Genomic DNA, 16370 nt, shown 5'->3' with positions numbered 1-16370 from the left:
CGTACTGCCGCTGCCGTCTAATTATAGAGGAGTCAGCTGCTGGCAAACTGATCCATCCTAAATCCAGGCTTAGTATGAGCGGCGCTTGCCCCTCCAACGTCCCCCTGCTTTCGGTAGGTCAGGTCACGGTCTGAAAAAGCCAGAAAATCTCGGAGCTCAGTCCGAGGGGTGGTTGGAGCCCAAGGCCACGGCGCCAGCGATGCTCGTGGCAGCCACCCGCGGTTCCCGTCGGCACAGCTTGCCTTCTCCCGCTCCTGGCTGCCCCGGCCCCTCCTGCACCAACCCTGCTGCTTCCGCTGCCTCTTTCCGCGGACGTCGTGGCCGGGAGGTGGAGGCAGCCTGGTCCTGCCCACAGGGTCCATGGGAGATGACCAGGAGCCATTTCTTCCTCCAGGCCGGGGAACCTGGCTCATTCCCACACATCTGCAGAAGCGGAGTGGTAAGACACATCGCTTGCCGGGAGGCAGCTCGCCCCAAGATTTGGGATGGGCAGCTCCTCGGGCACCCTCCACACTCCCCGGCAGTGCTGGGAAGAGAGGAGCGGCCAGAGAGACTCCGCTGCTTCACACGGTGCCCTCCCAGCCACCTGGCACGTCGAAATGGGACAGCACAAGGAGAGCCGGGAGCGTGTGGTGGGTAAGGAACGCCACAGGCAGGCTGGGATATGGCCAAACCAAGCTGCAGGACTGCCGCGGAGGAGGGAAATGGGGAAATAATCCAGTGGATCCCTGGGAATGCTGGTGAGCTGGTTTTGGGGGGAAAGCAGTCAAATGCCTGCCACCCCCCAGGGTCCCTTTCCCCCCGTAGAAGCCAGAAGAAGAAAGCTGAGAGCGAGAAGGGGGATCGGTGGGGGGCAAGCGAGAGGATCCAGCCTCTCAGCAGCTGCCTGAGCTGGGGACAGCGTCACACAGGGACATCTCCTTTCCCCGCGGGACGGGCTTTTCTCCAGGCCTGGTCCGGCCAACGCCAACACCCACGGAGGGCTGAGGTCCCTCCTGGGGACAGTGGTGCCTTTTGGCTGTGGCAGGACCCTGCCCAGGGAATGCTCATTGAGCCCCAGGACCTTTTTTTTCTGGCAGCAGCCAGGGAACCGTAGGGTCCCATGGGTGGCAAAGGCTGGGGCAGAGGGTGGGAAGGGGACCACGAGGTCTCCTGCCACCCCACTGCCAGCGCCTGTCCGTCCCTGCTGCCCCGCTGTCGCCGTGCGCGGCGTCAAGCCGGAGGGCTCTCCATCACCGCCGCGCTCGGCACGGCCTGCAGCCCCGCTGCGAGTGATGCTGGTGTGATTTGGCCGGAGCCGCTGCCAGAAACCGCCCGGCTTGGCAGGGCTTCCCTCCCGCTCCCCGTTAATTCCTTAATTAATTCCCGCGGCTTTGCCAAGCCTGCGCAGCCCCGGAGCCCGGCCCCAGGAGACGCCTCGCCCTGTGGGGCTGTCCCAGGACGGAGGGTGCCGGGTGTCCCAAGGGCTGGGGCGGTACGGGGCCACGGCCCCCCAGCTCCCCCCGGCCACCCGCGAGCGCTGGGAATTGGCTCATTTGGCGTTTTCCAGCATTTTTTCCAGTGCTGAGCGTCTCCGTGGAGCAGAGCTCGGCTGTGTTTCCATGGGAGCGTGGGGGGCTCAGGGGGGCCGTAGCCCCTTCCTGTCCCATCCCGTGCCCACTGCCGGCGTGGGCAGCTCCTGTGGGAAGAAACCCAAAGGGAAGCTGCCCCCAGCACCCCTGCACTGGGCACCCCGGGCGGGCCAGGGACCGCCGGCGGCCAGGATGGGGCAGGGTGAGGGATGGCCGGGGTGGCACACTCTCCCAGAGATGGCCGCAGTGTCCCAGAGGTGACTGTGCTGTCCCAGCGACAGCCTTGGTGGCCCAGGGGTGACCATGGTGCTGGCTGTGATGTCTTAGGGGTGCCCACAGTGTCCCAGGGATGGTTGTGATTTCCCAGGGACGGCTGTGGTGTCCTGGGGTTGGCTGCGGTGTCCCAGGGATGGCTGTGGTGTCCTGGGGGTGGCTGTGGTGTCCTGGGGTTGGCTGCGGTGTCCCAGGGATGGCTGTGGTGTCCTGGGGGTGGCTGTGGTGTCCTGGGGTTGGCTGCGGTGTCCCAGGGATGGCTGCGGTGTCCTGGGGACGGCTGTGGTGTCCTGGGGGTGACCACGGTGTCCCAGGGATGGCCGTGGTGTCCCGGGGATGGCTGTGGTGTCCTGGGGGTGACCACGGTGTCCCAGGGATGGCTGCGGTGTCCCAGGGATGGCCGTGGTGTCCTGGGGGTGACCACGGTGTCCCAGGGATGGCTGCAGTGTCCCAGGGATGGCCGTGGTGTCCTGGGGGTGACCACGGTGTCCCAGGGATGGCTGCGGTGTCCCAGGGATGGCCGTGGTGTCCTGGGGGTGACCACGGTGTCCCAGGGATGGCTGCGGTGTCCCAGGGATGGCCGTGGTGTCCTGGGGGTGACCACGGTGTCCCAGGGATGGCTGCGGTGTCCCAGGGATGGCTGTGGTGTCCTGGGGGTGACCACGGTGTCCCAGGGATGGCTGCGGTGTCCCAGGGATGGCCGCGGTGTCCCAGGGATGGCTGTGGTGTCCCGGGGTGGCCGTGGCACCCAAAGCCAGCCAGATTTCCAGTGCTGGATACGGCCTCTCAGGGACGTCTGCGTTGTCCCAGCAGCAGCCACGGTGCACGAGGGATGGCTGCGATGGCCCAGGGTGGCCGTGGGACATGGGGACACGGGATGGGGAGGAACGGGAAGGCTGTGGCCGCGGGAACCGGGAGCCCCCAGCCGCACTGGAGTGACAGCAGCATTTTGGGGCTGCCCCAGGCCCAGGGGGACCGTGGGTCACCGTACGGCTCCCTGTGCCCCGGGACTCAGCCTGCACCCCACCTCGGGACTCGGGGCCCGGGAATCCACCCCCGCGGGTGCTCGGCCACCCACGCACCATGCCACGCCACCAGCCACGCCGGGACATCACCGGCAGCGCCACCAGGACCCTCGCTCGGCCAGGGCTGCCGCCGGGTCCCCCAACCCACACCCTGTCCTTGTGCGTGGATGGGACAAAGGCGGTGATGGGGGTCCCCCGGGGCTGGCCCGGGGGGGGGGGGCACAACGGGGGTCTGCTGTCACCCTGGTGCCACCGCCCTGGGGACAGCCTAAAGGCCAGCCCCGGGGCCACCGGCCACCGGCAGCGCGCTGCGGTGCGGTGCTGACATCTGCGGGTGAGGGACCGTCCCTGCGCGGCACCGTGCCCCGCGCGGCACCGCGTCCCCGTGTCCCTGCCGGTCACCCCCACCCTGACGCATGGCCCCGTCCCTCTGTGTCACTGCGCCCCGATGGCCCGCCCTGCCCAAACGGTTCCGGGGAGCTCCGACTCACCCCGGGCCGCTCTCCCCTCCCGCCGAAGCCCCGGGCTGCCCCTCCGGGAAGGGTGGTTCCCGCTGGGCCGCCGGCGAGCCCGGGCGGAGGGACGGGACCGGGGACCGGGGTTTGCTGCGCTGAGGGGCGCGCACAGCCCCCCCGAAACACTGCTGGGGGTGAGGCTGCCCCGCCCCGCAGGAGATGGCGCGGGGGGGTGTCCCTGTCCCGGCTGCCAGGCCAGCCTTGTCCCTGCCGGAACGCTGGGGCGGGGCCCTGCCCTCTCCTGTCCTTCGTCCTGCACCCCGCACCCCGTATCCCGCACCCCGTATCCCGCACCCTGTACCCCGCACCGCACATCCCCGTCCTGAGCCCGTATCCCACACCCTGTACCCTCCAGCCGGCAGCCAGTCTTGCGTCCTGCATCCCACATCCCACTCCCTGCATCCCACATCCCAGCCCTGCCTCCCACATCCCAGCCCTGCCTCCCACATCCCGGTCCTGCATTCTTTATCCCACATCCTGCCTCCCACATCCCACTCCTGCGTTTTCTATGCCACGCCCTGCATCCTAAATCCCAGTCCCGTGTTCCACATCATGCATCCCAGCCCTGCATCCCAAATCCCAGCTCTGTATTTTCTGTCCCACACCCTGCATCCCAATCCTTCATCCCACATCCCACATCCCGCATTCTTTATCCCATATCCTGCTCCCTGAATCTCAGCCCTACATCCTATACCCTGCCTCCCAGCTCTGCATGCCGCACCCCAGCCCTGCATCCTGCCTCCCAGCTCTGCATCCCACGTCCCAGTCCCATATCCTGCAACCTAATACTGCGTCTTGTACCCTGCATCCCGCATCCCAGCCCTGCATCCTGTATCTCACATCCCAGTCCTGCATCCCGGTCCTGCAATCTGCATCCTGCATCCCACATCCCAGCCCTGCATCCTGCATCCCACATCCCAGCCCTGCATCCTGGTGCTGCAATCCACATCCTTTCATGCCGCATGCCAATCCGGCATTCTTTATCCCATATCCTGCAGCCTGCATCCAAGCCCTGCATCCCACGTCTCAATCCCGTACCTCAATCCCACATCCCAATCCTGCATTCTTTATCCCACATCCTCCACCCTGAATCCCACTCCTGCATCCCAGCCCTGCAGCCTGTATCCCACTTCTTCATCCCGCATCCCAATCCTGCATTCTTTATCCCGCATCCTGCATCCCAATCCTGCATTCTTTATCCCGCATCCTGCATCCCAATCCCGCATCCTGCATCCCAGCCCTGCAGCCTGTATCCCACCCCTTCATCCCGCATCCCAATCCTGCATTCTTTATCCCGCATCCTGCATCCCAATCCTGCATCCTGCATCCCAGCCCTGCAGCCTGTATCCCACTTCTTCATCCCGCATCCCAATCCTGCATTCTTTATCCCGCATCCTGCATCCCAATCCTGCATCCTGCATCCCAGCCCTGCAGCCTGTATCCCACTTCTTCATCCCGCATCCCAATCCTGCATTCTTTATCCCGCATCCTGCATCCCGCACCTCAGTTCTGCACTCTGCATCCCACTTCCGCATCCCGATCCATCATCCCGCATCCCAGCTCTGCATCCCGCATCCCAATCCCGCATCCGTCATCCCGCATCCTGCATCCCGCATCTCAATTCTGCACTCTGCATCCGTCATCCTGCATCCCGCATCCCACTCCCGCATCCCAGCTCTGCATCCTTTATCCCGATCCCGATCCCGCCCCCCCCCCAACCCCGCAGCACAAAGACAGGCGCGCACCCCTCTCCCTCCCGCGCGCGCGTGCGCGCGGGCCGGCAGCGAATCAGCAGCGCCGCCGCCCGCCCCCCTCCCCCCCCCCCCCGCCCAGGTCCCTCCTCCCGCCCCGCCCCGCCCCTTCCCGCCCCCCCCGGCCCCGCCCCGCCCCTCCCCTCCCCTCCCCGCAGAACGGGCGGGGCGCGGCGGCCGCGCTGCTGCCATGAGCCAGCGCCCGGCGGGGCCTCCCCGCCGCCCCCCGCGCCCCCGCGCCCGCCGCCCCCCGGCCCCCCGCGCCCTCCGCCCGGGCACGCAGCGGGGGCGGCGCGGCTGAGCGCCCCCCCCCCCCCGCCGCCGCCGCAGCCCCAGCCCCGCTCCGCGCCGCCCGCCGCCGCCGCCATGGCCGGGAAGCCCCGCAGCGGCTGCGAGGCGCTGAAGGTGGTGGCCCGCTGCCGCCCGATGAGCAGGAAGGAGGAGGCGGCGGGCTACGAGCGCGTCCTGGAGCTGGACGTGAAGCTGGGGCAGGTGAGCATCCGCAACCCCCGCGCCGCCCCCGGGGAGCTGCCCAAGACCTTCACCTTCGACGCCGTCTACGACGCCAGCTCCAAGCAGGCCGACCTCTACGACGAGACCGTCCGGCCGCTGATCGACTGCGTGCTGCAGGGCTTCAACGGCACCATCTTCGCCTACGGCCAGACCGGCACCGGCAAGACCTACACCATGCAGGGGGCCTGGGCGGAGCCGGAGAAGCGGGGCATCATCCCCAGCTCCTTCGAGCACATCTTCACCCACATCTCCCGCTCGCAGAACCAGCAGTACCTGGTGAGGGCCTCCTACCTGGAGATCTACCAGGAGGAGATCAGGGACCTCCTCGCCAAGGACCAGAGCAAGAAGCTGGAGCTGAAGGAGAACCCCGAGACCGGGGTCTACATCAAGGACCTCTCCTCCTTTGTCACCAAGAACGTCAAGGAGATCGAGCACGTGATGAACCTGGGCAGCCAGACGCGGTCCGTGGGCAGCACCAACATGAACGAGCACAGCTCCCGCTCCCACGCCATCTTCCTCATCACCATCGAGTGCAGCGAGACGGGGCCGGACGGCGAGGAGCACATCCGTGTGGGCAAGCTCAACCTGGTGGACTTGGCCGGCAGCGAGCGCCAGAACAAAATGGGGGCCCAGGGAGAGCGCCCCAAGGAAGCCTCCAAGATCAACCTCTCCCTCTCCGCCCTGGGCAACGTCATCTCCGCCCTCGTGGACGGCAAGAGCACGCACATCCCTTACCGGGACTCCAAGCTGACCCGCCTGCTGCAGGACTCCCTCGGTGGCAACGCCAAGACAATCATGGTGGCCACCTTGGGCCCGGCCTCTCACAGCTACGACGAGAGCCTCTCCACCCTCAGGTTCGCCAACAGGGCCAAGAACATCAAGAACAAACCTCGGGTGAACGAGGACCCCAAGGACACCTTGCTCCGGGAGTTTCAGGAGGAGATCATCCGGCTGAAAGCCCAGCTGGAGAAACGCGGCATGCTGGGGAAGAAGCGGAGAAGGAGCAGCCGGAGGAAGAAAGCGGTGGACGGAGAAAGCGCCACGGAGAACGAAGGGGAGGACGACAATGAGGACGGCCTGGAGAAGAACATGGAAAACTACTTGAAGGAGCAGAAGGAGAGGCTGGAAGAGGAGAAAGCCGCTATCCAGGACGACCACAGCCTGGTGAGCGAGGAGAAGCAGAAGCTGTTGCAGGAGAAGGAGAAGATGATCGAGGATCTGCGGAAGGAGCAGGAGGCCACGGAGCTGCTGGCCACCAAGTACAAGGTACCGTGTCACCACGCGGCCTTGGCAGCAGTGCTGGGGGAAGACCTCGGGGGTCTTGAATGGCTCCCAAGCAAGGTGGGCTCCCGAGGAAGGTGTGCGAGCAAGGTGGGCTCCCAAGGAAGGTGCCTGAGCAAGGTGGGCTCCTGAGGAAGGTGCCTGAGCAAGGTGGGCTCCCGAGGAAGGTGTGCGAGCAAGGTGGGCTCCCGAGGAAGGTGTGCGAGCAAGGTGGGCTCCCGAGGAAGGTGTGCGAGCAAGGTGGGGTCCCGAGGAAGGTGTGCGAGCAAGGTGGGCTCCCGAGGAAGGTGCCTGAGCAAGGTGGGCTCCCGAGGAAGGTGCCTGAGCAAGGTGGGCTCCTGAGGAAGGTGCCTGAGCAAGGTGGGCTCCTGAGGAAGGTGCCTGAGCAAGGTGGGCTCCTGAGGAAGGTGCCTGAGCAAGGTGGGCTCCCGAGGAAGGTGTGCGAGGAAGGTGGGCTCCCAGGGAAGGTGTGCGAGCAAGGTGGGCTCCCGAGGAAGGTGTGCGAGCAAGGTGGGCTCCCAGGGAAGGTGTGCGAGCAAGGTGGGCTCCCGAGGAAGGTGCCTGAGCAAGGTGGGCTCCCGAGGAAGGTGCCTGAGCAAGGTGGGCTCCCAAGCAAGGTCCCCACGCAGGATGTCCGAGCAGAGCGCACAAGAGCAGCCCCACGCTCCTGTGTAGCAGCGGGCCAGCGTTCCCCTCCGACGCGGGCCTGTGTGAGGACCTGGTCTGGGAGCTCCTGGGGGCACGGGGTGGGAATTGCCACAGGGGATGGGATCACTGGTGGCGCGAGCGCGCTGTGCTCGGCTCCGGTCCCTGTCGGCACAACAAAGCAGCTGCGGCGGGGTGGGGAGTGATGCTGCAGATTCGTCCCCGGTGGCCCCGGGAACACGCCCAGGGCCGGGGCTGGGGACGCGGGCCCAGAGCGGGGTGGGGTGGGGGGACACGTTAGCGGCACCCTGCGAGCCGCCGCCTCGGGGGTGCCCAGGGGCGCGGGGCTGAGCACGAGAAGGGCTGCGCAGCCCCAGGCCAGCCCCACGCGGCGCTGCCGGGGATCCGGGGCTGCACCCCTGCCCCCAGCCCCACCCTGCTCCCGGCCCCGGCGGGGCCGGGGGGTCCTGACCCCCTCCCGCCGGCGCGGGGCTGCCGCAGGGAAGGAGCCCCGACACCCTGACCCCGCCGCGTCGCGTTCCGGCGCAGCCCCTCCGGCACCGCGGTGGCCCGGATGCCTGGCCCTGGCACGGAGCCCTCCAGGCGGGGACACCCCTGGGTGCCGGTCCCTGCCTGGGATTTCGGGGGCTGAGCAGGGGATGCTCTCATGCCCTCCTCCGTTGGCTGGAGCCGGGTTTGTTGTGGCCCCAGGGGCACGTGGCCGTGCCCAAGGATGCCCGATTGTGCCCGGGGACGCGTGGCCGTGCCCAGGGATGCGCCATCACATCCCGGGACGCACGGCCGTGCCTGGATGCCTGCGCAGACACCCGCAGGCTCACGCTGGGCTGTGCCGCCAGGGCAGAGCCGTGGTGGGGACACCGGTCACCGGCTGGCTCGACGGGCGTCCCACGACGGGCGTCCCACGACGGGCGTCCCGGCAGAGCGGGATGCTCGGCAGGGCAGTGGGCTCCTGGCAGCCGGTGCCCCCCGCCGCCGCTGCGCAGGTTGTCACTGGCAGCCGTCCGACCGCGGTCTCCTTGTCCGGCGCAGCGCAGCGGGGCTGGCCGGGGGCCACCGCCTGTCCTGTAACTGCTGAGTAACCAGGCAGGGCCGGAGGCAGGATGACGCCGCGTCCCCTTCGGTGGCCTGCGGAGCCGCTCCGCACGCTGGGACCCTCCGGCCCTGGGGGTACAGGACACTCACACCAGCGAGGTGTCGCCCCGGGGGCAAACCCCACCCCGCGCCAGGGCTGGAGGGGCAGAGCCTCCGCCATGCTCACCCCACCCGCGCTGCCGGGGGGACGTTGCGGGGACCGGTGGGTGGTTTCCCGGTGCCCGTGGGCAGCTCTGCCACGCAGCCGAGCCAGGCAAGGAGGCACCGGCGTGGGAAGGGCCCTGTGTCCCCTCACGCGTTTAACGGCTCCGTCGGGACGGGGGGGACACGGGGTGCCCCACACACGCATGGGTGACGCACGCTGGACCCCGTCTCGCCGTCACACTCGTGGAGGGGGCACAGCTGGGGCCTGGCCCCACCACCCAGCTGGGATGGAGTTCAGAGAGGCAGGGGCCTGCCCACCCTGGCGCCCAGATGTGCACCCTGGCGCCCAGATGTGCACCGTGGCGCCCAGATGCTTGGCCAGGGCGCTGGGTGCGGCTGCTCCGGGCCCCTCACCCGAGGGCTCTGCCGGGTGCCGAGGCCGGGGTCGGTGGGCAGGAAGAGCGCCGGGGAAGTAATTTGGGTGCCGGAAATGAGATCCCGCGAGAGGCTGAGCCGTCAAGCCGTCCCGCGCGCCGAAGGAGGCTGGAGGCGGCTTCGTTAGAGGGACCAAACGTGTGGCAGGGAGACGGCGGCGGCGCTCGGAAACCCCTTCATCCTGCAAACCCCGCGGGGAGGGGTGGCTGCACCCCGCATCATCCCGGCACCCGCCTCGTCCCCCCCAGTCCTGGGCAGGACACGCCCCAGAGGGCACGGGGCCGCTCGCCAGCACGGGCTGCAACTGGGAAGGGGGAAAAAGTAGGGGAGACCAGGCGTTGTCCCGGAGAGCGGTCGGCACAACCAGGGCGCTGCAGGTTGCCTGAGCCCCCAGCTCCGTGCCCAGCGCAGCACTGGGGTGCGGCCGGGGGGCACGGCACCCCCAGGGAGGCCCTGGCCAGGGGCGGGTGTTGGCGGCATCGACAAACGCCGTGCGTGTCCCCCAGTGCCAGCGTCCCGCCTTGGCCTGGCGTCACAGCCCCGGCAAGGCCTGGGCTGCGGCAGCGGGGGGGTCCCGGGGCTCTGGGCACCGTGAGGAGCAGGGAGGGAGCTTTGCATTCGAGGGGGGGTGCAGAGGGACCCCAAGCACGCGCACCTGCGGGTGACAGCAGGCGCGCGGCGGTCAGCGCTGGCGGGGACGCCCCGGGGGTGGCGGCGAGCGGCGCTGCGCTGGCGCTGTCTGGGAGATGAATTTTTAAAGCCGTGTGCGGTGGCGCGGTGCCTTGGGGACGTCTGGGTCCGTCCCTGCTGGTGCCCCTGAGCCGCAGCCGTGGGGGCACGGGGTGCTCCCCGCTCCCGTGCCAGCCGCGCTGTCCCACTGCCGCCCTGACGCGGTGACACGGCCACGGCTGTGCGCGCACCCTGCGTGCGGGTGCACACGCGTCTTGCACGGGTGTGCGCGCACACGGTGCGTGGTGTGCTCGCCTCCTGCGCGGGTGTGCACAGGCACCCGGTGCTTGTACACGCACTGGCACGCGTGTGCACGCATATCTGATGTGTGCACACACTTGGCACACGTATACATGTGTATCTGATGTGTGCACACACGTGGGCATGCGTGAATGTGCTAATGTGCGTGTGCACCAGTGCACTCACGTGTGTGCACGGGGGGCTGCACACAAGCGTGTGCGTGCGTGGGGTAAAGCAGAGCGTGCACGTGTGTGAGCGCAAACACCTGCGCACTCGGGCGTGCGTGGAGAAATGCGCACGCTCACGTGTGTGCGCGCGCGCACAGGGAGCGTGACTGCACAGGCACGTTTGTGCACGGACCCTGGTACGTGTGGGTGTGAGGGCAGCCACGGGGATCGGGGCAGAGCACGCCAGCGCGGCTTGGCACAGCTCAGCACTGCTTGGCACGGCTCGGCACGCTTTGGCACGGCTCGGCACGGCTTGGCACGGCTTGGCACGCTTTGGCACGGCTCGGCGCAGCCCAGCTGGGGCCGTGTCCCCGCTGCCGGCAGCTGCCGTACATCCGCCGCGTCCCGCGGGCTCGCAGCTGTGCGGAAGGAAGCGGGACCCGCAGCAGCTGGGATCGGAGCCAGGGCGGCCCCACGCCACGTCCCCACGGGGGGGCACGGCGCTCGCACCCCCAGCCCCCGGCAGTGCCGAACCGGCCCCAGGCTCGTCGGCGCCCATGACAGCCCCCTCCCCATCCGCGTTTGTGCCCCTAAAGCTCCCACCTCCCTGAAGCCGGGGCTGGGGACGCATTGTGCAAAGCATTTGACGCTGTCCTGCACGATGTCCTTCTCTCTAAAGAAGAGAGACGTAGGTTTGAGACATGGAGTTCAGCAGGCCGGGGACAAGGTCCTGCACGTGGTCGGGGCAATCCCAGCACAAATCCAGGCTGGGGGGAGAATGGATGGGGAGCAGCCCTGAGGAGAAGGACTTGGCGGTGCTGGTGGACGAGAAGCTCAACACGAGCCGGCGATGTGCGCTCACAGCCCAGAAACCAACGGCACCCTGGGCTGCACCCCCAGCAGCGTGGGCAGCGGGCGAGGGAGGGGATTCTGCCCCTCTGCTCCGCTCCGGTGAGACCCCCCTGCAGCGCTGCGTCCAGCTCTGGAGCCCCCAACAGCAGAAGGACGTGGAGCTGCTGGAGAGGGTCCAGAGGAGGCCCCGCAGATGCTGAGAGGGCTGGAGCAGCTCTGCTGTGAGGCCGGGCTGGGAGAGCTGGGGCTGCTCAGCCTGGAGAAGAGGAGGCTGCGGGGAGAGCTGAGAGCGGCTCCCAGTGCCCAAAGGGGGCTGCAGGGAAGGTGGGGAGAGACTCTTCAGCAGGGCCTGCTGCGACAGGACGAGGGGTGATGGCTTTAAAACAGAGGGAGGCAGATTCAGACTGGACATAAAGAAGACATTTTTCACACTGAGGGACGTGGAACCCTGTCCCAGGGTGCCCAGAGAGGCGGTGGATGCCCCATCCCTGGAAACATTCCAGGCCAGGTTGGCCGGGGCTCTGAGCAACCTGATGTGGTTGGAGATGTCCCTGCTCCTGGCAGGGGGTTGGGCTGGGTGGGCTTGAACGCTCCCTCCCCACCCAAACCCCTCTGTGGTTTGATGCCAGGGAGCCCCGGACAGGGACATGCGTGACCATCCACTGAAGATGGCTTGGCCAAACCCCGTGGGCCGTGCTCTGACCCCCACCCCACTCTGTTTCCCTCCAGGCGATGGAGAGCAAGCTGCTCATCGGCGGCAGGACCATCGTGGACCACACGAACGAGCAGCAGAAGATGCTGGAACTGAAGCGGCAGGAGATAGCAGAGCAGGTAACGGCGTGGGGGCCTCACCCAGCGCAGGCAGGCGATGGGGGTGTCCCAGGGGGCCGGTTCCCCCTCCCAGCTCTGAGCGTTTCCCCCTGCGCTACAGAAACGCCGGGAGCGGGAGATGCAGCAGGAGATGTTGCTGCGGGACGAGGAGACCATGGAGCTGCGGGAGACTTACACCTCGCTGCAGCAGGAGGTGGAGATCAAAACCAAGAAGCTGAAGAAGGTGAGAGCGTCGCCAGTGCGCACGTCCATCCCTCTGTGCGCCGCAGCCCCGGGGTGTGCCGCGGGCCCCGCGGCGCGGCGCTGAGGGGCTGCTCCTCTCCCCCCAGCTGTACGCCAAGCTGCAGGCCGTCAAGGCGGAGATCCAGGACCAGCACGACGAGTACATCCGCGTGCGGCAGGACCTGGAGGAGGCGCAGAACGAGCAGACGCGGGAGCTGAAGCTCAAGTAGGTGGCGGTTGTGCGTCCCCCGCGCTCGGGCGCAGACGTGCAGGGGTGCACGGAGCGGAGCTGGGGTGCGCAGGGCAGAGCTGGAGATGCACGGCAGAGCCGGGGTGCGCAGGGCAGAAGGTGTAAAACACATTTAACCCTGTTGAGCTGGGTGCCTCGCGTGCGAGAGTGTTGAAAAGTTGCTGAGAAAGGCAAAAAAACCTAAAATACACAGCCAGCAACGACAGCAGATACGGGAGGTGGCAGTGGTGGCTGGAGGTAAGCGTCCCCCGAGGGCGCCCGGGGTCCTGCTCTGGCCCAGCTCGGCGGAGGGAGAGCGGCCTGGGGGACTCGGGTGAGCCCCGGCCCCGCGGGAGCTCCCGGCATGGCGCTGGCAGCTGGAGAAGCCGGGCAGCGCTTTCCCTCCAGGAGGCTCCCGGCAGGAGATGCAGCTGCTGGTCCAGCCTTTCGCGGGTTTGGTTTCACTTTGAGCGATGATCTTGTCCAATACCTTTAAGAAATCCCCGCTCAGACGCATGTATTTTACCATTTTCAAGATAAAATATTTATACTTTTACTAGACACAGTATTTCATCTCAAATTTGCTACCTTTCCCTTCGAACACAATTCAAACTTTTTAAAAGCCGGCATCTCAGGGAAGCAACTCATTGACTCGAAACAATTTTCTGCGGCTGCTCAATTTGCCCCGAAAAAGGTGGAAAAAAGGCTCCCGTTGGGGTCTATTTTGCGTCACTGAGCTTTCCGTTATTTGCTGCTGGGGCAGCTGGGAGAGCGGAGGGGTGCGGGGGGTTCCTGCCGGGAGGAAGGCTTGCGGAGCTGCCCACTGTCTTCGCTCCTCTCTGATCAGCGTCTGCCTCTGCCCTCCTCTCCTGCCTCTCTCCCCCTCCGTTGGCCGGATCTACTGCTCCGACCTCTCCATTTCCATCACGCTTCCGTCCTCTGGGTGTTTTCCCATTTCCCCGTGCCTCCCTCTCTTCCTGGCCTGCTTTCTGTCACTTGTCACATTAACTGCGTCCTCTCCTGCTCCTTCCCCACCCCTCGCTCCCGCTCCGTCTCTCCTTGGCCGGTCCCTCCCTCAGGTACTTGATCATTGAGAACTTCATCCCACCAGAAGAGAAGAACAAGATCATGAACCGCCTCTACTTCGACGGTGAGGAGGACCAGTGGAAGTTCCAGCCGCTGGTGCCCACCGGAGGGTACGTTCCCGGCCCCGACCCACGCTCTGGTGACCCGCGGGCACGAAGCCTCTGCCTGCGGGACAGGGGGGTCCCCAGGGCTGGGGGGGGACAGCAGGGACCGCGGGATGCTTGCAGGTGCCTACAGGTGGAAATCTTCTCCAAGCCAAGCCCCACCTACTCACAGTAGGCGAGCTCCGTTCGTCACTGGATGCGTTTTCAGTAGGTGTTCCTGTTCTCTAATGGATGTTCCTCTCTTCATTTATTTCTTAGAAACAGCAACCAAATGAAGAAGCGGCCTACCTCTGCCGTGGGGTACAAGAGACCCATCAGCCAGTACGCCCGCGTGGCCATGGCCATGGGATCCCATCCTCGGTACCGGGTAAGGGAGAGGTCGCTGCTGCGTGCCGGGGGAAAGGACTCATTGGGTAGATGGGACGGACAAGTGGGATGGATAAGTGGGATGGATGGGTGGGTGGGTGGTTGGATGGATGGACAGTGGGAGAGAAGAGGAGTAAAGCAGCTCACGATGATCTGGGATACATCAGTTCAGGCTCCCAGCTCAGTCCTCCCTCCGGCAGGATCGGTGGCCGTGCTCCTTGAGCTGCGGGCTCTGGCTCTGCCAGCTCCGGCCGTTGGAGAGGACGGGGCCGTTCAGCCTTGCCTGCTGACTCAGCCCAGGAAAGACCAGGAGAGCCTGAGCAGAGCAGCCTGGGCTCCGGTTTGGAGCTCACCCTGAGGCTGTGGAAGCCACAGGAGAGTCCCGCTTCCCGGCGTGCCTGTCAGCTTCTCTTGGCAGCGCGGATTTGTCAGAGCTGGTGCTGTGTTTTGCCACGCGGTGACTCCTCGTGTTGGTTTTTCCCTTCGCCCCGTCCTGCTGCAGGCTGAGAACATCATGTTCTTGGAGCTGGACCTCTCCCCTCCGGCCATCTTCGAGTTTGAGCGGAGCAGGGACCCGGCAGAGCAGGACCCCCGGGCTCTCCACCTGGAGAGGCTGATGCACCTGGACAGCCTCCTGGAGCGGCCGGCGGCCTCCCGGGTGAGGAAGTCCCGCTCCTGGTGAGTGTCAGCGGGCGAGGGGGACGCACAGGGACTGTGGCACAGCCGGGATGCTCTGTGCGGGGCAGTGCAGGGCTTCAGCGCAGGCGGAGGGATTGCAGCGGAGCTGCAACGTCCCCCTTCCTTTTGGGGTTGACATTGGCCATGAGTTGTTGGGGTGTGATTGGAATTTAAAATACGGCTGACCTTTCTTTGGTAGCGGTTGGATAAGTCTTAAAACCAGAGTGATGATGTCATATATTGTCATATACATCTCAGCACGGGGAAGACATGGACCTCTTGGAGAGGGCCCAGAGGAGGCCACGCAGATGCTGAGAGGGCTGGAGCAGCTCTGCTGTGAGGCCGGGCTGGGAGAGCTGGGGCTGTTCAGCCTGGAGAAGAGGAGGCTCCGGGGAGAGCTGAGAGCGGCTCCCAGTGCCCAAAGGGGGCTGCAGGAAAGGTGGGGAGAGACTCTTCAGCAGGGCCTGCTGGGACAGGACGAGGGGTAAGGGTTTTAAACTGGAAGAGGGGAGGTTTAGACTGGATATAAGGAGAACTTTTTTGCGCTGAGGGTGGTGGAGCCCTGTCCCAGGGTGCCCAGAGAGGCGGTGGATGCCCCATCCCTGGAAACATTCCAGGCCAGGTTGGCCGGGGCTCTGAGCAACCTGATGTGGTTGGAGATGTCCCTGCTCCTGGCAGGGGGGTTGGGCTGGGTGGGCTTGGACGCTCCCACCCCACTCAAATTATTCAGTGGTTCCATGATCCCAGATGACGAGACAAGGCATCATCCTGCCCAGCACTGGGTATCCTTTGGTGCTGCCTGCGTAGCAAGCGACTGAGAAAATGGCCGGATTTTGGGGAGAGCGGGAGGCAAGGGAAAGGGAAGGAGAAGGAAACCAGGTTTTCTCGTTTGTCCCCGTCTCCAGGTGCCAGACGCCGCGGTCACTGCCATCCTCCACCACGCATGTCTCCCTCACCTCCAGCTCCCCGCGCGCCACCACAACGCCAGCTCAGGAGTGACGTCCTGGACCCCCTCGTCCCCCGCGCCGCCCCGCAGCGAGGACTGCGCCCCGCCGACGGCCCAGGAAGGGGCTCCGGCCGGCAGCGTCTCCGCCGGTCCCAGTTCATCTTTGTCTTCAGCTACTTTGTGTGCGCGTGTGTTTGTGTGAGATGCTCACGAACAGCCCCCGGGGCCAGGGGAGCTGCCCCCTCCTTCCTCTGCCCCCCCTCCCCGATCCGGATCCGTCACTTTATTTATTTAACGTATTTATTTATGGAGCGGTTGATGCGCGGAGTCGGGAGGCGCATTCCGCCTGGAGGACACGCAGCGCTGGCAGCGGGCACCATGCCGAGCGCGCCGGGGGTAAGCTCAGCTCGCGCCCCGCCGCGCACCACCGCCGCAGCCCCCGCGCGGGGCTGGGGCACGGGGACGCCGCCGAGGCGGGCGCCGCCAGCGTGCTGCTCACCATCGTGCTGCGCAGAGCAGGCGGGAGAGGGCACGTGCCCCTCTCCGGTGGCTTTGGCGGGAGGTAAGGCAGCCCTGGACTCCGGCGCTGTGTGCGCTTTTCTGGCGATCTCTACGAGGATTCGGAGACTTGGTGGTGGCAACACCTCGCACTGG

The 16370-nt window shown here is 66.4% G+C and overlaps 1 protein-coding gene across 2 annotated transcripts; it reads left to right on the top strand.

Moving 5' to 3' along the window:
* Positions 1-5479: 5479 nt before the first annotated feature.
* KIF3C (kinesin family member 3C) lies at positions 5480-16075 on the top strand. Of its 2 annotated transcripts, XM_086745515.1 has the most exons (8): positions 5480-6914; positions 11984-12085; positions 12186-12308; positions 12415-12533; positions 13616-13732; positions 13985-14093; positions 14595-14770; positions 15676-16075. In XM_086745515.1, the coding sequence occupies exons 1-8, from the start codon at positions 5502-5504 to the stop codon at positions 15767-15769; spliced, it is 2253 nt and encodes a 750-aa protein (XP_086601641.1). In that variant the 5' UTR covers positions 5480-5501; the 3' UTR covers positions 15770-16075. The 2 variants fall into 2 exon arrangements, with proteins under 2 accessions (XP_086601641.1, XP_086601642.1); XM_086745516.1 differs by lacking the exon at positions 13616-13732.
* Positions 16076-16370: the final 295 nt, after the last annotated feature.

The sequence above is a fragment of the Chlamydotis macqueenii genome, chromosome 3 (assembly GCF_036417535.1).
Source record: "Chlamydotis macqueenii isolate bChlMac1 chromosome 3, bChlMac1.mat, whole genome shotgun sequence".
Lineage (NCBI taxonomy): Eukaryota > Metazoa > Chordata > Aves > Otidiformes > Otididae > Chlamydotis > Chlamydotis macqueenii.
This window is presented reverse-complemented; position numbering and strand designations above follow the sequence as displayed.